This window comes from Misgurnus anguillicaudatus, chromosome 25 (assembly GCF_027580225.2).
Source record: "Misgurnus anguillicaudatus chromosome 25, ASM2758022v2, whole genome shotgun sequence".
NCBI classification, from domain to species: domain Eukaryota; kingdom Metazoa; phylum Chordata; class Actinopteri; order Cypriniformes; family Cobitidae; genus Misgurnus; species Misgurnus anguillicaudatus.
In genome coordinates this window covers 10,400,669-10,421,782 of record NC_073361.2, presented here as the reverse complement: position 1 = coordinate 10,421,782, position 21,114 = coordinate 10,400,669, and the positions used below count along the sequence as shown (strand labels likewise).

Below are 21,114 nucleotides of genomic sequence, written 5' to 3'. Positions count from 1 at the left end.
TGACAGTCGACAAACCGATAAAATTTCCAATACAATATGTACAACATAAATGCATATTTTCTGATCTAGTTATTTCTGAGTGAATTTTAAATGTAAACAAGTTTTATTTAATGTAAGCAGTGCTGTGTACATGTCACTGAATTATATTATATAGGCTTGTATACTATGTAGTATATCAGACAGCATGCTTTCCATGTATCCTTACAAACACAAATCGGTCAGCAACTGCATCTGTGTATATGAACTATGACAATAAAGTAATATTATGTGACAGGTCTGTGTAGAATAGATTAAGTCAGAGGACATGTGTAGCAAATCTGAGCATTTACATTAATAAAGCATTCAAACTAACCAAGCAACAAGAAGTAAGGGATCATTATAAAAGAGTAAAGATCATTAATCAAGTCTATTAAAATATACCTGTCAACATACCAAATACCTGTCATGGCACATTACAGCATGTATATAACTTGATCCCCGTAAATATCTCCATAACCACGTCCAAAATAAATAACCTTAGTCTAACCAAATGTTTGCAAACAACCGATAATCTTCAATCATAAATGTTTATACTAAATGAAGGTATTTTTTAAACTGCAGAGGCCTAACGTTAGTAAGTAACACAAATCCATGTTGTGATTTAATGCAAACAAAGGGCTGATAGGTTATCAATACGAGTGAATGCGTAACAGCAGTGTACTCATGTAAACACAACATAAAACGAGTGTGTGTGATAGTGTGGGGATTGTTTATGACAGACATCAAGTGTTACAGAGCATAAGCTAACGTCTGTGCTAACAGTAGCGCTGATCCAGCACACACACCTGAGATTGAGAAAGCCCTGTTCGGCTGCGGGTCCCGGTTGTCAGATGGTCGGCTGTGTCGGGTATAAACGGGCTGTCTTCGGGTCACTGTGTCACCGTTGTGGGATTTAAGTGAACCTGTCAGAAACGCTTGATTCCTCTCTCTCCTTCTACACCTCTGCCATTGCCTCGCACGGACTGCACCACTGTATCAGCTGGAGGGGTGGGCGGGGCATTTTAAAATATGTTTATCGCTACTATTACGTTTTAAAAAACACAGAATGGATAATAAATGTGTTTTATTGAAAATAAAATGTATGTGGGAGTAGGATATATTATGGATTAAATATCTGGTTGTATTATATCGGAGTTGATACAGGACTCCCCCTTTAGTTAGTGGTCTGACCTGGAAGTACGGCGGCTCTCTGCGGACATAAGTCGTGAACATAGAGTGGAGTTCTGAGATGAGATGGCATTATGGGTTTAAAATCATCAAAGCATAACTCTCACGTTACTCATCGCGTTACATTTTTGCGAAATTGTTTGGGCTCTGCAGTATTTAGTATGAGAAAAGTAAACATATGTAATGTACTGTATTGTAAAGACACGATTTTTTTGTAACTATTTCACAAAAAAGTGCAGGCAGGTACAGGCATCCTAGATTATACAAAACACACATCACAAATGTGTGATGTGCATTTTCATATATTATTTATGGATATTTAAATAACATAAAAGAATAACTTAAAGGCAGATAGGCCAAGTGATATTGTAATTAAACAACTATGTAATTACAAAATGTAAAACAAATGACATCATCTACAATGTGACAATTCACAAATTTCTAATTGAAGACAGTTTTGAGCAAGGTTTATGAAACATCACTGCCTAACAATACTAGCATTTAGGGAACTAAACTTTAAACTTAAAATCACTTTCAATTTCCATATTAGTTATTGAAATAACTCTTATGGCAACTTACTCATTTTGAAACTAAAAGCAAGAGTTAAGTTTTCTATCAGTTTTTCTGTTGCTCAATTGATCAGGGTGCTAGCAACATTAACATCAAGGGTTCGATTCCCAGAAAATGCTTAGACTCATAAAATGTAAGATTTTGGACTGAGCTAACAAAGCTGCAATGCATGATGGGTAAGTTCTTCCATGCTCAGCCTTTTATACAGTATGACATTTTCCTTGCCTTTTTTTAGAGGCATTCTTTGTGTATCTATCTTTTTGTAATTTCAATTAACAAAATTCATCTTCTTTAAACAGTTTAAATGTGCAGTGTGTAATTTTCAGAAGGAACTTTGGACAGAAATGTAAAATAAAATATAAAACTATATTATCAGGGGTGTATAAAGATCTTTTATTATGAACCGTTGTGTGTTTATTACATTAGAATGAGACATTTTTATCTACATACAACGAGGGTCCCCTTACATGGAAGTCGCCATTTTGAGCCGCCATGTTTCTACAGAAGCCCTTAATGGACAAACTTTTTTCTAAGTTGTCTCCGATGATGACATGTTTGTCCAGTGGTGGCTACAGTAGCTTCTCTATGTGTTTCAAAAGCGAGGGGTTGAGCAGTGGACTGAACCGTTGGTTGCAATTCACTACCTCACCACTAGATGCCGCTAAAATGTACACACTGCACCTTTAAACAGTAAACATGATCCACTAAAAAAATAACAAAGATATGGTCTAAAAATAGATGTCAAATTAGCCCAAACAAGTCATATGGTGAGTTAAATCACAGTTTTATTATAAATATAACTTTTAGTATTTGTACAGGTAACGTTAGATCAACATAATTAAACAAATATTGTACTGGAGGGTCCAAATGCAAAAATTAACTATTATACAAAATGTTATATAGTGGCAGTGTTATCTGGTATAACTGACTGTAGGATTGAATAAAGCAAAACATCAAAATTAGAAAACGTGATAATTTGTGATTTACAAGGTTTTTTGTGTGTGTGCAGAGACACAATCAATTTCTCAGCTGATCTCACTGTCTGATGCTATTTATTTAAATCTACATTTGATCAAAGACCTCCCACTGTCAACACATGTCAAACTATACCCTGTAAAACCAAAACTTCAAATTCTCTTACAGTAACATTGTATACACATAGTTAATTTTACATCCAGCAGGACACCCCAAAACACATTTATGTGGCAGACACATTTATTCACAGGGACGTAGAGTGCATTTAAACTTTCCATTTGATCTGTTTGTGTGTTCCCCGGGGTTTAAACCCATGACCTTTGCTCTGATAATGCTGGGATGATACTAGTTGAGCAACAGGAACAAATTAATTTCTTATAGTACTTTTTAAAATAGTTACAGTTTTTTCTCAGACATTAAAATGTAAGTATATAATAAAAATATGGGAAATTCAGTAATGTCTTTTTTTTCTAATACTGTAATATAATTTAAAACGAACTTTTTCCCCAACACGTCTGACTTTTATTTTGAAATTATCATAACAGCAAGCGTTTCCGGATTGTGAGTCCGTCCGTGTGGACGTGCAAGATGATTTTATAATCAGACACAGAAAGGTGAGTCCGCTTCTGCATAAACTGTACATGTGTTTTCTATGTACTGACGTGACTAGTGTTTATTTATCCCCTGTCATCTGCCCAAAAGAGAAACAATGCGCCATTCCCTTTGTGCTGACATATAACTGCAGCTAATGCAGCTAAAGGGGGTTTAATCAATATCTAGCATTGCTGTTATTGACGTGCAGTGTAGGGCCATCGAGATGTGTAATATTATATTGCATTATATTTTATGAAATTATTTTATCTAACTATTATTTTAGATTTCATTGTATTCTATTATATTGCAGGATACTTGGTAGATAAATAAGCTAGACAGAAATAAATAATTTTATTATGTTAATATTATAAATAACTATTATAAATATTGAAGTACCAGTTGAACCACTGAATTAATATATGTTCATCATAATCATTACCATAGTGTATTTTAAATGTAAAACTACTACACTAATGTTTGTAAGCAATAATATTTGCAACAATCTAATCTGTCAATTTTAATGTTTACTAAGAATTTCAGTAATCATGGATCTGAGTATGAAGTCATACGGTGACCCGGAGGATGTGGGTGTTTATTCATCAGCTGGGCATAGCACTGAAGAACATGACTGTGATTTAGTGGAGGTGGACAGGGGGTTTGATCTACACCCATCAGACCCTTCATTTGAACTGGATGAGCATGCAGGAGCTTCAAAAGATTAGGCAATCAACCTTTGCACTGTACACTACACTATTCTGCACTGCACTATATGAATGATGTAGTGTTTATATTCTGGGTCTGTTTGCTGGATCATAATAAGTGTGTAATAATGATTACGAAAAAGTATGCAAAGCACTGTTTAATGGAAATGCTGTCATTAACATGTAAACAATATTGCAAAAGTTTTTAATGGAAGATAGACTAATGTGTAATCTAAAATTCTGTGAGGGGATTATTGTTGCAAAGGGGGGAAAGTTTCCGGTAAATTTCCGAAAACTTTCCATGGGAACTTACTCTGGGGAATTTTTGGGGAGTATTCCAAATTGGAAACTTAACGGGAATTTATGGTTTTTTTTTTTTGACAGTACAAATAATTACAAATAATATGTCATATACACAAACATAAATAAACATTTGGTTTGGTCATAAGCAAACATGCATCCAAGGTAATACAAATTTTGGAGAATCCTGATACTTACGCTCATCAAGCCTGGATTTATGTGATCAAAAGTCCTTTAGAAATCATTCTAATATGAAGTAATTCCAAAAGATATTTGATTATATAAATGCAGACCTGATGTGCATAAGAGAGGTCTTGTCTTATAAAAACAATAAAAATAGTAATGTGTCCAAACTTTTGGGAGGTTTTTGGGTTTTTCTTTACAATGGTATAATGTTGTTGCACACTAGCTTACACACAGCACAAATGAGTTTTAAACAAACTTATGTAATTTACATAAATACATGCAAAAATTGACATTTTTACATTATTTTGTGTTACATTATTTCAGGATTCAAGAAATTATCTGTGCATGTTATGAAAGAATGCATGTACATGCAGGGGGTGTGGCCTCATTGACCCTTTTTTAGTAAGCAGTGTGCATGTGACTGAGGAATGTGCAGGGTAGATATTAAACTGAAATTGCATTAAATATTGTTGTTTTAAACAGAAATATGCTTCAAAATTTTTGTTATTACATTTAAAGGTGGGGTGCATGACCTTTGAAAGCCAATGTTGACAATTGAAATCACCTAAACAAACACCTAAACAAATTTTTTTTTCAAATTCCCAGTTTATTCCCATTAATTCCTGTTAATTCCCATATATAGTTCCACTTCCATATAAGGAGTTTGGTTTAATTTTTTTGTCAAAACATGTTTATTATTATGTTGTTATGTTTTTATTGTATTTTATTGTGCTACTTAGCTCTAGTTATTTGAAGGCCTAAAGGATTAATCCTCTGGTCCTGCGACGCGCCAGCGTGACCTCACGTAATACGTCATCACGTCAAGAGGTCACGGATGACGTGTGCGTAACTACACTCCAGTGTTTACAAGTGTGGAGAAAGAGGACCGTTCCGATGTTGTTATATGTGGAATGATACTAATTAATGTCTTTGTGTCAGTTTATTGTTTAAAATGGTGCGCAAATGTGCGTTTCATATATGTAACACGTGACCTTTCCACGTCATTACGCAATTACGTGAGGTCGCGCTGGCTCGTCAAACAGCTGGAGGAAAAAGAGAAGTTGGTGATAAAAGGTGCATATTTTTTATTTTTCTTGCCAAGGGTGACAATCGTTTCGCTGAAACTGCAATTCCAAACTGCACCAAAACTGCCAAGTGCTGGGGTCCATCAAAGTCCATTAAAATTAGAAAAATCTTGGAATGTTTTCCTCAAAAAACATAATTTCTTCTCGACTGAACAAAGAAAGAGATCAACATGTTGGATGACATGGTTGTGAGTAAATTATCTGGATTTTTTTTTTTTTTTTAGAAAATGGACTAATCCTTCAAATCAAAACAAACCAAATGCAGTTTGATTGATATTAATTGATCAAAAAACAAGACTTTAAAAAACAGTTTTAACTTGTTTTGGAACTAAACTCTTCATATTTTTCCTTTAATTCCAGTGGAAAGTTTCCAGCCTTGAAAATTCCCAGAATTTTGCAACCGTAGATGGGATACTGTGATGGTAACATGTTTTTATTTTCCTCTTCAAACAGATGACCAGGCAAGGAAACAGTGTTATGACAAAGCAAGACCCTATCAGTGCTCTCAATGTGGAAAGACTTTCTCCCGCATACAACATCTGTCCGAACACGTACGGATTCACACAGGCGAGAGGCCTTTCGAATGCTTGGAGTGTGGAAAGACGTTCACCCGGGAGAGAGACCTCAAGACTCATCAGATCGTCCATACAGATTCAAAGGCTTTCCACTGCACGATCTGTGTTAAAAACTTTGCTCTCTTGTCTTCCTTGAGAAGACATGTGCGTGCATTTCATCAAGGTATAAAGTTCATATATTTCATACAGGTACAGATTTTACCGCAGTTAGGGACAACATTATCTGGAGTGTCGTAACCCTCATAACTATGCTAAAAATAATAATATAAATAAATGCAATGCATCTTTTGCGTAACCTACGTCTACAAAATACAGTAGGTTACGTGGTGAACATACTATTCTGGTGACGAAATTTGGGTCATGCACACTGTATTCGTAAAAATGGGACTGTGCATGCATGCATACCTAAGTTTACAACATAATACAACAGCAGTGTTCAATAAATAATTGCCAAAGCACCATCTTATTTACATTTGCACGTTTAAGCTATTTGTAGATTATCAGTATTGGTGCCAATGCTTTATCATGTGAGCTATAGAAACAGGTGCCACAGCATTTCATTCACTATAGATCTTAAACTCTCATTTTTGTTTGCAGGTCAAGATGTCAATACGGAGGGAAAATGCTTAATCTGCGTTGAATGTGGGAAAAATTTTACATGTCAATTGGAGGAACACGAGTTGACTCACACAGGAGAGATTTCCCATCGCTGCCCAGACTGTGTCAACAACTACGCTCATCTGTCCACACCTCAGTGTCCTGACCAGACCTTTACTGAATCAGATGACTTGAACCATTTGGATGCTCTTAATGTTGAAAAGCCTTGCAGTTCTGTGGAAGATCCACAGAAACAAATGGACATTGACTCAAATAGAGACGATACCGAATCACCTTCTCCTAAACTTGTAGACAATATTCCCAGTGATGAACTGACTTGTGAAAACGATGCACAGAATCAAGAAGAACTGACCGAGAGATCTCCATCTCCATCTGTGTCCCAGGATTCAGCACTCTCTGTTGAAAAAGGTGAGTGTGGTTTTTACAAAAATATACCATGGTAACTATAATGTCCATAAAAAAATACATTTAATGTTATTCCAAGATGGGAATGGAGTACGCTAACCTTAGCTGCGTTTCCAGTCCCAGTAAGGTCAGATATTAAATATGTTTTAAGTTTGTCACACCACAGAAAAAAGTGTTATTAACCACCCAGCCAAATGTGAATGTTGAAAAAAACCACTTACAAAATAAAACGTAGCGCTTTTCTAAGCGGATTTAAAAGATGAACTATATTTTATGGCATAATAGCACTTTTGGGAGTACTTCGACTCGGAGCAGTAACACCCTCCCTCTCCCATTATGAGAAGGAGAAGGGGAGCGGACTTTTCAGGCGAGTCGAAGTATTCCCAAAAGTGCTATTACGCAATAAAATATAGTTCCTCTTTTAAATCCGCTTAGAAAAGCGCTACGTTTTATTTTGTACCACCAAACTTGCTCGTATAACTACTCGTCTTAAATAGGAAAAACGTTGATGTGTTTGGTCACTTCTAACTTTATCTCTGATTGGTACCATTGAATGAATGGGGCTAAGCTAAATGCTATCGAAGCGTCGCAGCGCGCTCCAGCGCTTACGTGCACGCACACAGATGATAGAGGGATGTATCAACAATTCTTAGTTAAGGTAATAACATATTTTAATATTTAAAATGAGTAGACTATTCCTTTAACCGATGTTTTGCAAGGGTTTCACATTAGCACTCTTGATGCACACCCAGGTCTATTTTACATCAGAGTTCGGTTCATTGTTTTCCGAACTAGGGCTGCAACTAACGATTATTTTCATATCGATTAATCGGGCTTTTTTATTAATCAACTAATCGGATAAAATATAAATATTTACTTAATTAGATGTTTTCGTGTATTATAGGTAAAGAAGGCACTAAATTAGGGCATTCACGTGTAGAAGTGTACTTTTAAAAGTGAAAAGCCACACTACAGAGTTTTACTAATATAATCTTTTTGATTTCGATATTTTAAGGCTTAAATAAAAAAGTTTGTGAAGCTTTTAAATAGTAAAACATCTTTAAATGTCAAAATATCAATTAACAAAATGAATTGGGTCTTCAGGGATGTGCTGAGAATTTTGCCACAGATAAACTAATTTTAATCTTCAGCTTTAGACCTTGATGAATATCTGCGTTCACACGGTACCAAAATACGGTTGTCAAACCCATATTTGAGTCCTTAAGACGGTTCCGTTCACACGCAGTTCGGTTATTTACGGGTTTGACAACCGCATTTTATAACCGACCTCACACCCGTAACTTTTCTGGTTTCACAACCGTATATACAGAGAAGCTGTAGCATGTGAACGGAATCGCACTGGACAACTAGTTGTCTGTCACGTCATTAGTTGCTCTTTGTGTTAAGATAACGTTACAGTGCCTGAAAATGACTGCAAACTACACAGCAGAATTGCTCCATAAGGTTAATGTGATATTATATTACCTTCATAGATGCCACAGAACATATTGCATTACGTGCAGCCCAGTAAGTGAGATATATAAAGTTTAAACCTTAAAAGTGGACGATTAATATAATGTTAAGTGTAAAATAAAAAGGATATAAAAATTAGCTGTTTATTTACTCACCTTTCATCTTCAGTGAAGCAATAAAGAAGATATTTTGCAAAAAAAAAAAAACATCTGTGATTCATATAATGCAAGGCAAAAGATGCGTCACTTTGAGAGGTCAAAAAGCAGATATATCCAATACAAAAGTAATCTCCATGACTCCTGGTGACATTTTTTGCTGCTTGTGAAGCAAATCGGTCGGTTTTTGCAGGATATTAAACGTTATTTACAACATTATTAGAGTCCATACAGAACTGTGGCAACATATAAAGTGCACTTTTTACACTCCCGCTCTCTAGGTGGCGCTAAGAAGCTGGTTTTGCCTGCTGTTGGTAAACCATACTCTCTGCGCCATCTACAGAGCGGGAGCGTAAGCGCACTTCCTATTTGGCTGCGTTAATGCTTTAAATAGAGTTCAATTTCTTGCAGGAACAGATCGATTTGCTTCACAAGTCATTATGATTGCTTTTGTATTGGATATATCTGCTTTGGTAAAAGGTATTTTGGAAATTAAAACTTTAATAAGGAACCACCCTTGTTTATTTTTCTCTGCACAATGGTAAGCATTACACCAGCCAGCTGTTTTGGTTAATTACATAAATAAAGTTTTGCCCATTGCATAAATAATACTTTTTTAAATATTTTCGTCCGTCACTATGGTTACAGGCGCCGCGTGTAACTGGCATACGGGTTTGAGGTCGGTTGCTCGTTCATACAGGCAGTGTTTTATTTCTGTCCTTAATTTGCTGTGTGAACAGGACACTTCCAGACTCACACCTGTAAGTAAATACGGTTGTCACTCCTGAAATTTTGTCGTGTGAACGCACCTTTAGATTATTAACAAAATAAATAAGCCATTATCATATGAAAGTGATACATGTGTTGTTACAGCAATAAAAACCTGTATTTCCCCCTTAATTTAAAACAGATTTGTGGTTCATTACTATTTTTATTAAAACCCAACAATTAAACAAATTCAAACTCGCTTATATTAAAGGATGAAATTAAACTTTTATTAACTAGCGTTGGTTTGTGTTTTTGCTTCCATGCTTTAAACCAAGCTGGTCGGCTGGTCAGAAGAATAAACCTGAATAAAGGTGCAGCTCGCCTTGTATGAAGAAAAAGTGAACTCGCCCTGTTTTAAGATTAAGAAACAGCACCTGAGTTTAATTATAAGCGCACAGCTCGCTCGCGCTGTATGAAGAAACAGCACCTGACGTTGACAACAAATGTCATAATCTATTTTTATCGATTAGTTGTAGGGATGCTCCGATCGATCGGCCGATAATGCTTGCTATGCTTTTCAATGAATTACGGCGAAATGCCACTACATCCAAAAACCAGGGGGCGCTCTCGTGCATAAACTCAAAATGCGATGTAGACGAAGAACAATACACACGCAGGTATGATGACACGCAGCTCCAGGAAATGTTTTAAGGATATATTTATATTGGTGTTCTTCAAACCTTTTCAGGTATTTTCATGATAATAAAGAACATGTATAATAATTATGTTTGACCAGTGTTGCTTTTTTAAATGCATGTTATAAACGACTCAAACTAACAATGATTTTAGATCGATAAGGACTTACTGAATAAAAGCCGTAGTACATGAAATAGCTGTGAATAAATCGGCTGTCCGATACAGAATAGTGATCGGCCACGTATTTTTAGTGGAGATCGGCATTGATCGGAGCATCACTAATTAGTTGTTGCAGCTCTATTCCGAACTCCGGTGTGCACCACAAACCCCACCCGAGTCCACCTGAAAAGGGTTGTCTGGGGTACGGTTCATGTGGACTGCGGTACGGTTCGCTGCTGATATGAACACAATCGAATTAAATTGCGGAAGTGAACCGCTATTAATGACGCGCACAGGCGTGTTTGTACTCATTAACATTGATGGCAAGTGCTTGCTAATATCTGGGTGCGAGAGCAACGTAAGTATTTGAACAACACTGTCTATTTTGGCGCTTTCTCTTTCATAGCTGCTACCTACAACATCGATTAACATCTGCAGCTTAATGACGTAAGTGTACCGCGGTTCAGAACAAAATATTATGATGCGAACAGCGACCAGCGGGGGAAAATGGAGGGGGGAGCAATCGAACTTGGGTTCGGACCAGACAATCAAACCTAATATGAAACCACCTTAAAATGTCATTTTGTTGTCTCGCGATAAGTCGTTTAAAAAACTAGGGATGCACGATAAAACACATGCGATTGTCATGCGCGATATTTATGCGAAATTGCTATGTTTATGTATTTTTATTCGCTTTTTCAATTTGCGCAATTTACTGGGGTAATAGAAATGCAGCTACTGATGAATATCAATTGGGCAATTTGGTAAAAATAAATCATCAAAATGTTTTTAATTTATTCACTAACTCACAAAAGTGTTCCCAGGATGGTTTTGCGTGACAATTTATGTTTTCTTTTTGTATAATTTCTTTTCTAGGCATAGAAACAACGACTCCTCTTCAAGAGGAAGATCTTACGGCTCACCAGCCGGTTCACGATGAAGAAAAGCCACACCAGTGCATTCACTGCGGAAAGAGATTTTACAAACAAGCAAAGCTTCGAATCCACCTGCGCGTTCACACTGGAGAGAAACCTTATCATTGCTCCCAGTGTGGAAAGCATTTCAGTCAAGCGGTGAACCTTAAGAAACATCATCGTACCCATCATACGGAGGAGAGACCGTACCGTTGCACACACTGCGAGAGGACGTTTTCTGTCTCGTTCTCTCTTATAAAGCATCAGCGAGTCGCTCATCCAGGTAAGATCAATGAATCATAGTCTGAATTAAAACCTTCAAAAGTTTTTGGGCTACTTCTCTGATGGTCTTAACCAAATTTGGTACACACTTTCCTTCAACCTATCCTGACCAAACTGAATTAAATAAGTTTTTATACTTAAACAATAAAAATAGTCAATTTTAGTTGCATATATGAGGCCTTGATCTGCACTTGAAGTCTTATGGATAGCAATCGGGACTTAAGATGTCCCATTTTAGGTTTCAGGCCACTGTGCGGCCCTTTAAAGCTCACTTTTGCCCAGGTGGTCGAGTACCCAAGAGTCTGCATTACCTTTCCAAAGTATGGACAGGGTTTGCCCTAAAGGTTTCTAATTTATGAACAGCTTTGTGACAGCCTCCCGAGGTTACGACAATAAATAGTTAAATCGCTGGTAGAGTTGTATGTTATCGTTTCAATGTTTACCTCACCATTGAAATCGTCCATGTTTATGAATTTATTTAAACAGAACGTTTGAGCGTTGCCGAACGCAACCGCTTTACCTGTCCTTACTGCGGGAAAATATTCGGACGACATCAAGATATGGAGCAGCACAAGCGGATTCACACCGGAGAGAGACCGTTTCGGTGCAACGTCTGCAATAAAAGCTTCAGGCAACGTTCGGTTTTGATCGTGCATAGAAAGATTCACACCGGAGAGAAGCCTTTCGAATGCTTCGTGTGCTTCAGACGGTTTTACGGTTCGGGAGATCTGAAAACGCACATGGGAACTCATACCGGGGTGAGACCGCACAGTTGTCCCCTGTGCTCCAAAAGCTTCCCTCGTCCGAGTAGCTTGCAGGCTCACATGCAGTCTCATCTGAACAAGGAAGGTGAAGATGTAAGCGGATTTAATATGGAGGGTGAAGTGGATGATGTGGAAGGAGTCTGCGGTGGATCTGCTTTATCAAACCCATCAGAGATGCTTTCGGAAAACCCTGGAGCTTCTGAAGACAGTAAGACATTACGTCTCATGGTGAATTATTACCAAAGCACACGCAGGGAGATGTTTTTTGTACTGAATATGAATACAATCCCTGCTGCTGCTATATCACCATAACTAATAATATCAGCTTCAGATTGGTTATTCTAGACTGGCACCAAATGGTAGGACCTGGCTTAACCTGATAGACCACCTTGGTCAAGGTAGTTAAAGCTGGTAGATCATTTTATACTGGCAACAAACCAGCTACCTTTTCTTTAAAAAGCCTGAGCATTTACTTTATGATATATATATATATGAGTTTCATCCTAAATTACCTTAATCTTCATAACATGAAATCTGATTTCTTTGGTTGCTAGCCTATATTTTTTATTGCAAATCTTTTTTCTGATATGTTTATTATTATTTTTAACAGAAATAAGCACAGAAGAAACCTCCAGCGATCTGGAAAAGTCTCAAACCCACTCTTCGGAGACTGACAGCGCATTGAATCTCAGTGGTGATGTCCACGATGCCCACCAGAGTTCAAGTTCATCCACGAGAGGTCTTTACAAGCCATACCGTTGTGCCATCTGCGACAAAACCTTCGCTCTTTTAATATCCCTGAAAAAACATCAACTCATATTTCATCCAGGTAAGACTGCTTCCTGTATGCATTATAAACATGAGCTTGCTGAAAGTGAAGATGCAGCATTTCGGCCACCTTTGCATTGCCGTTTTTAATGGCGTCGCAACAAAATTGGAGTTAGCAAAAAGGACATTTGCTGAAAGGCAAAGCAAAATGTTAGATAATATGATAGAAAAGAATGTGATGGGTTTTTGTAAGGAAACTTTATAAACGATGGCCGTGCACGTGTTCATGAGATAGCTACGTTATAAAAACCCATCACGTCACCTAAGAAGACAGTTGTGGACCATGGACCACAAAACCAGTCATAAGGGTCAATTGATATTTATATATCATCTTAAAGCTGAATAAATAAGCTTTTAATTGATTTATGGTTTGTTATATTTATATTTGGTCGAGATGCAACTATTTGCAAAAGGCATCAAAATATTGCCTTTAAAGTTGTCCAAATTAAGTCTCTAGCAACTGCATCCACTTTAAGTTTAAAGGGGAATCATATCATGTAAATCTGACTTTTTCCATGTTTAAGTGCTATAATTGGGTCCCCAGTGCTTCTATTAACCTACAAAATGTGAAAAACATCAACCCAGGTTTTGGTAAACCATTCACTGCAAGCATGTGAAAAAATAGGTCATTGAAATTTTGCTCCCCTTGTGATGTCAGAAGGGGATAATATCGCCCCTTAATCTGCACTATCCAACCACGACACTGCCATTTAGTGCAGAGATCAGCTCATTTGCATTTACAGTAAAAGGACGCACCTAAAAATGTTTTGCTCACACCTACAAAGTGGCAATTTCAACATGTTATAATAAATTATCTATATGATATTTTGAGCTAAAACTTTACATACATACTCTGGGGACACCAAAGATTTATTTGACGTCTTAAAAAGTCTTGAAATGTCCCCTTTAATATATTTATGTTAGGAAATTTTTGGCATAAAAGAAAAATCTATAATTTTGACCCATACAATGTATGTTAAGCTTTTGCTACAAATACACCTGTGTAACTTATGATTGGTTTTGAGGTCCAGAGTCACATTTAACAACTCTATGGATTAGTTTTTGATGGATAGAGGCATTATTTGGAATTTGGAACACTATCCAATGCCATTATAAAGCTGAAAAGAGACAAAATATTTTTTAATATAACTCAGACTCTTTGTTTAGCTGATAGAAGAAACTCGTATACAACTAGGATGGTTTGAGGGTGAGTAAAATATGGGCTTTTTTGGAGATGTAGACGTAATTCTTTATAATAGTGCAGTTTTTTTTGTCAACTTCAGTCTGAAATATAAACACAAGATATATGTATTTTAAAATTGTATTGTATGTCAGTGGCGTTAGCCCTGTCTTTAGTGCACCAACATATAGCACCACTGTGCTCACGGCGATCCGAGTTTGATTCCCGTCTTCCAATCCTGCTCCCCTATCTCCACTCAACCCTTTCCTGTCAGCTCTCTACTACTATACTATACTTAAAAGCCCCTAAAATATAACTTAAATTTTAATAATAGAAATTTTTGTAGGTCAAAGTAGTAGGTCAAAAAATAAAGTAAAACAAAAGCATTTGTTTTTAAATGTATTGTTTATTAATGTGTTTACAAAAATGCTCATCACTTTAGCCAAAAATTGGTATTAGATTCTTGTGGGTTCACACCAGCCGCGTTTAAGGCATCAAATTCGCGTGTACCACGTCTAGTTTGCCGCTTGAACATTTTGAGTGTACTCGCTTATTCGCTCATCGACACATTCACGCGGAAATTCGCTTCATGGGAGGGGCTTCTGCGACTCCACTTGCTTCCTGTAATCACATCACTACTAGAGCAAGCTCCTGATTGGTTAACGCGGCACGGTTTTCCACCAAAGTTCAAATTTTTCAACTCGTGAGTTTCCCGCGGCAACGTTCAATTCGCGACATCTGCGCGAACTAGGCACGCATATGAGGCCGAATCGCGTCTACCGCGCCGCACTAAACGCCTCATACGTGCCGCAAGACCTCCAGACGCACGTCAACGCGTCTTCACAAGCGCTTGACGCCTCTATCGCGGCTGGTGTGAACGCAGCATTATTGTTGAAATCATATTTACAGATCTTCTTTATATAAACAGGCTTTATGTTTTTAGTTGATAATATCTGTTTCTTCAACAGATGAGCATGCTGACACAGAGGGGAAGGTTTACCCCTGCTCTTACTGCGGGAGGAAGTTCGGTCGCCGTCAGGGTTTGTTACAGCACGAGCGAATTCACACAGGTGAAAGGCCGTACAACTGCCCCACCTGCAACAAAAGCTTTCGCCAGCGATCTGCCCTGGTCGTGCACATCAGGACTCATACGGGAGAGAAGTCTTTCCTGTGCTTTGTGTGCAATAAAAGCTTTTATACCCCTGGAGACCTGAAGAAGCATCTGGAAATTCACACCGGAGTGCGACCGCACAACTGCCCTATATGCTTTAAGGGTTTCGGCCGCCCCAGTTTCTTACGAGCTCACATGCGAGTCCATGAAAGTGAGTTTCAAAGAACAATTTGTTTAAAGAGTAATCTTTTCATAGTATGAATCATTAACATCTCGTTATTTTCCACAAGGCTTCACGAAGAAAGAAGGCGACGGATCAACAGACGGTCCAAACCCCGACTATCCAGACAAACCGTTCGAATGCTCTCACTGTGGAAAGAGATTCAGTCAGCACTGCATGTTAAAAATTCACCAGCGCATCCACACGGGAGAGAGACCTTACAAGTGCTCTCAGTGTGGACTGAGCTTTCGCTGGAGGAGAAACCTGTTAGCCCATCAGAGCAGCCACCCGGGCGGTAACCCCATCCAGTGTTCGATGTGCGACGATACGTTCACCTCCGAGACAAATCTGAAAAACCATCAAGATGCCTTTCATACAGGTAAAACGTAAGCTGTCGTAATAATGATATTCGTACTGTATTGTATCGTAACCAATATCCTCTTCTTCAGGGCTCGCTCATACTTGCGGTCTATGTTTGAAGACGTTCACTCAAGCGTCAGGTCTCCGCAAACACGTGCGCTACGTTCACGAAGGAGAAAGGCCTCACAAGTGCCCCGAGTGCGACAGAGGATTCGTCAAAGTCGCCGATCTCGCACGTCATCAGCGCCGCCATCACTACGCCAAGGGCAACGAACTCTTTCAATGCTCACAGTGCGAACGAAGCTTCAGTCAGCCCAGCAGTCTGGTGCTCCATCGCAGGACTCACACGGAGGAAAAGCACGAGTGCCCCATATGTAGTAAGATCTTCAGTCAGGGCGGACACCTCAAGGTGCACCTGCGTACTCACACCAAAGACAACAAACCCAAGTACGAGTGCCCCGAATGCGGCAAGACCTTTGGCCAAGCCAAAGATCTGGCGGTTCACCAGAGGGTTCACACTGGAGAGAAACCGTACCAGTGCCCGCAGTGCAAGAAGAGTTATCGGCAGTTCGCTCATCTGTCCGTGCATCTGCGGAGTCACACGGGAGAAAAGCCTTACCAGTGCCCGTTATGTCTTAAATTTTTCGCGCATTCGTCGTCCATGAAAAAACACCTGCGTGTTATGCATGGAGGTAAGTAAGGTGTTTCTTTAAAGGATAGCACCACCGTTTTTCAATATTTTAGTATGTTCTTACCTCAATTTAGATTAATTAAAGGAATAGTCTACTCATTTTCAATATTAAAATATGTTATTACCTTAACTAAGAACTGTTGATACATCCCTATATCATTTGTGTGTGTGCACGTAAGCGCTGGAGCGCGCTGCGACGCTTCGATAGCATTTAGCTTAGCCCCATTCATTCAATTGTACCATTTAGAGATAAAGTTAGAAGTGACCAAACACATCAACGTTTTTCCTATTTAAGACGAGTAGTTATACGAGCAAGTTTGGTGGTACACAATAAAACGTAGCGCTTTTCTAAGCGGATTTAAAAGAGGAACTATATTTTATGGCGTAATAGCACTTTTGGGAGTACTTCGACTCGGCGCAGTAACACCCTCCCTCTTCCATTATGAGAGTGAGAAGGGGAGCGGACTTTTCAGGCGAGTCGAAGTACCAAAGAAGGCTTATAATTAGGAAATATCCACAACAAGCTAAACTTATATTCTGTATGTATATGTATTAGGGCTGTCAAAAGATTAATCGCGATTAATCGTCTACAAAATAAAAGTTTGTTTGCGCTTAATATATTTGTGTGTGTATTGTGTGTAATTATCATCTGTATATAAATACACACATACATGTATACACTTTATGAAAAATGTTGTTTATGTATATATGTATATATATTATACATATATAAATATATTAAAATCTGAATAATTATTTATATACATGTAAATGTTTGTTAAATACATATACGCATGTGTGTGTATTTATATATACAAAATAATTACACACAGTGCATACATGTATATTATGCAAAAACAAACTTTTATTTTGTATGTGATTAATCATGATTAATCTTTTGACAGCCCTAATATGTATGTATGTATTTTTAAGTTGAAAACATTGTAAAATATATATATATTTTAAATTCTTCTTAAAAAATATCCTACAGAAAAAAGGCGTTAAAACCCCATGCGGAGCGAAGTCTGAGTCAGTCAAACCCTTAGTTTCAATCCGGTCGTTAGTATGAATTCATTACTGTTTGATCTTACATACATTATATCATACCATATTATACACTAACCCCAAATCTAAGCGCAGTTTGAGGACTTGCGAAGTTTAAAGTTTGAGGACTTGACAAAGTAGGCTATCATCATTTAAACCCTTAAACAGACTCCAAATAAGAGCCCGGAGAAAACGAAAAAACACATCTACATAACCGACTGCTCAGTCGCCATATAAATATCTTCTCAGTTTAGTTTGACATGTATTTGTGAATAAAGAAAACCCCATTTATCCTACCTGCTTCAGTGAAAGCCCGTTCTTCTGACTAGATACAATAATGCCGGTGCTGCGGAGAAAACTCTTCCTCGTGATGATGGTTATCCGATAAAAACAACAGACGGATTGAACAAGATTGAATATCTGTATTAACATTATTTTACAAATAACGTAAGCTGGCTCGATACATTATTGTTGACTGTGCAAAGTTTCTAACGTTAGCTTAATTTAACAACATTTCACAAAGACGGAGCTTTGCTTTTAAACTGCCATGTGCAGTTATCCGGTTCATTTTCGAAAGAGCACCGCATATAATAAATGTTCTCCGTTTCATTTCGTTCTCCGTGTCTGTCTCGTTATTAACAAACTAAAGTAGACTTTATAACAGAAAGCTTACAAATCTCTCATGATGTGTTGATGCGGGCGGCGGAGAAGCACGTTTAATAACACGTGAGCCCTCACGTGAGCCAGTGGCCAAATACGGCGCGCTGCCGACAAACCCGGAGATAAATGGAAAAACTTAAATTCGTCTGCAATCTGCATTGCCAAAAAATCAGAAATACATACGATTAATGTTCATGTATATCTTACATTTAAGTATGTAAAAGACAGTATAGATGAAGTGAAAAAGCATTAAATAAGTCGTAACCCTTTGGTGGCACATTAAAAACAAACAAATATTCGAATAGCATTTTTTAAATTCGAATTATTATTGCCGATCGAATATTCGAATATCCGTGCCCATCCCTAACTAAAATATTAAATATTATTAATATTAAAGCCGCGTGTGAAATTCTAGTCATCGCGGAAATTCGTGTCATGGGAGGGGCTTCTGCGACCCCGCTCGCATCTTGTAATCACGTCACTACTACAGCAAGCTCCTGATTGTTTTTTTTTGCCAAAGTTCACATTTTTTAACTCGCGTGTTTGCTGCGGCAACGTTCAATTTGCGCCATTGCGCAAACTAGACGCGTGTATGAGGCAGAATCGCGTCTACCGCACCGCACTAAACGCCTCATTCATGCCGCAAGACCTCTAGACGCGCGTCAACGCATCTTCACATTGACTTAACATTGAAATCACTCGCGCTTGATACCTCTACCGCGGCTGGTGTGAACTCAGCATAATGCTACGTACACACCCAAACTGCGGGGCATCGCAGTACTCTCTCTAGATTACTCGTGGGATTTAACTTCGTGTCATGTGAATTCTTCGCTTATTAACTTGGGCAAAAACGCTTTGAGGCGAATAGCGCATGTTTTCATGTTAAACCCGCCGCCCATATCGCATCATCTGCATCACCTCACGCGAGGACGCGTCTGATCGCGTCTTTGCATTGACTTTGTATGTAATCTACTCGCGCAAATCGTTGAAGTCACGTCTTGTGTAAACCCACATTGACCAAATCCTTGCGTAAGTGTGGTTTGTAACAGTTTGATATTTAAAACGTATGTTTTCAGAGGATAAGGATTCACCCATAATGAAGAAAATTGTGAAGATCACTGTTGGCGTAGGCCCGTCTAGGAAAGCTGTAGAAGTAAAACAGGAACCAGACTCTGATGATGAATATGGTACGTATAGCTTACATTATTATTATTATTATTTTCAGCAGAAGTTTAAATTTATGTCATGCGTTTTTTTTCTTAAATAGGTGAATGAGATTATCCACCGGCATCTTCTTCAAATTTTCAGCTTATACCAAGAATCACGTTTAAAGAGGAATGCCATCATATTCAAGCTTTACATTTTCATCTATCTAATATATACTGTTATATTTCTGGGTGTGACAGTAATAGCTTGTTCTACTCAATGGACGTTTTACACATCTATACTAAAGTACTCGTAAACACGATGGATGTCCTGCGGTTTTGATTTGGTTTAGCTGCTGCATAGAGACAATGAAAGAACTGAATGTAATATACACGGCATGATCAAACACTTCATTCCAATAATAAACATCGTGCAAAACACATCATGTTAATCACACAGAAAATGCATTGTGTACTTGTTTAACGTCAGTTGTTTTTCTTGTTGTGCTATAGCATAGATGATATATAATTCATTCACTTTTGAAACCTCGGATATTTATTCTGCGATTATCTGTAACCATCAAGTTGTAGCTTAAAATAATTTTTTCTGGTTATGTCCACTTCAACGTTTATAAATCACACGGTTGTCGATTGTTACAGAAAAAGATTTTAACTCAACTCTCTGTTTGTTAATGGAAAACATTTATACAGGCTAGTAGCAAATATGGAATAATGAATTTTGCTGTAACCAAAATAGTAAAAGGTGTACTTATAATGTATAACAAACTAATAAGTGTGTGTATTTAATTTTTGGTATTCACATTTCATTAATTTCCATGTTATGAATTTCACAAACTGCCTAATAAAAGTGTCTGTAAATTTATGCATCTGTTTTGTGTAGCGGTCAATAACAAAACAAGCTGCTAAAATGGATGTTATGCATATTTTTGAACAATGTGTTTAAAAAGTTTTAAATGTTTTTGATATCCCCATAAAAAATGTCAGGTGGTACAACCAATAATTTTCTATTTTCCAGATAAGTTTTAATGCGCTCCCAGTGTCATGCCGATTATTTGTTTATTCAGCCAAGAATGTTAATTGTGCAAAAAACGTATGATTATTATAAAAAACAATATGAACCCCATCTCTAACCCCAACGTCACAGGGGCAAAGGAAAATCGTAGAAAAATTTACAAATGTGGCCATACGAATTAATAGGAATTATCCACATCGTAAAATATGTATGAATTGCCATGAGATAGCTTTGTGTTTATTCAATAGTGTCATTTAAAATTATAATCCTGAAAATAGTTTGGAAATGTAAAACAACTTTACCATAAAACAGACTATAAATTTAAGAACAATAATTTATGAAAAAAAAAAATATATATATATATAATTATTAGGGCTGTCAAACGTTTAAGCGCGATTAATCACATACAAAATAAAAGTTTGTGTTTGCATAATATATGTGTGTGTGTACTGTGTGTATATATTATATACAGTACA

At 37.5% G+C, this 21,114-nt stretch overlaps 2 protein-coding genes across 2 annotated transcripts in view; one reads left to right on the top strand and one right to left on the bottom strand.

The window, feature by feature from the left end:
• cul2 (cullin 2) overlaps positions 1–1,027 on the bottom strand; it is a 28,471-nt gene extending 27,444 nt beyond the window's left edge. Inside the window, exon 1 of the mRNA XM_055182355.2 lies at positions 825–1,027. The gene's annotated coding sequence lies outside the window, so the exon portion shown is untranslated. The remainder of the gene's footprint in view (positions 1–824) is intronic.
• Positions 1,028–3,268: 2,241 nt separating this feature from the next.
• znf271 (zinc finger protein 271) lies at positions 3,269–20,488 on the top strand. Its single transcript, XM_073863832.1, has 12 exons — positions 3,269–3,365; positions 3,878–4,042; positions 6,075–6,355; positions 6,790–7,218; positions 11,283–11,603; positions 12,089–12,574; positions 12,977–13,195; positions 15,343–15,696; positions 15,776–16,084; positions 16,155–16,757; positions 19,537–19,647; positions 19,728–20,488. Exons 2-12 carry the CDS (start codon positions 3,891–3,893, stop codon positions 19,733–19,735), a joined length of 3,273 nt encoding a protein of 1,090 aa, XP_073719933.1. The 5' UTR covers positions 3,269–3,365; positions 3,878–3,890; the 3' UTR covers positions 19,736–20,488.
• The last annotated feature ends 626 nt before the right edge of the window (positions 20,489–21,114 follow it).

Coding starts and splice junctions, on each gene's coding strand:
- znf271 (XM_073863832.1), top strand. CDS start 3,891: ATGGATCTGAGTATGAAGTCATACGGTGACCCGGAGGATGTGGGTGTT. Junction 7,219..11,282: donor AGCACTCTCTGTTGAAAAAG/GTGAGTGTGGTT, acceptor TTTCTTTTCTAG/GCATAGAAACAACGACTCCT. Junction 16,758..19,536: donor CCTGCGTGTTATGCATGGAG/GTAAGTAAGGTG, acceptor GTATGTTTTCAG/AGGATAAGGATTCACCCATA.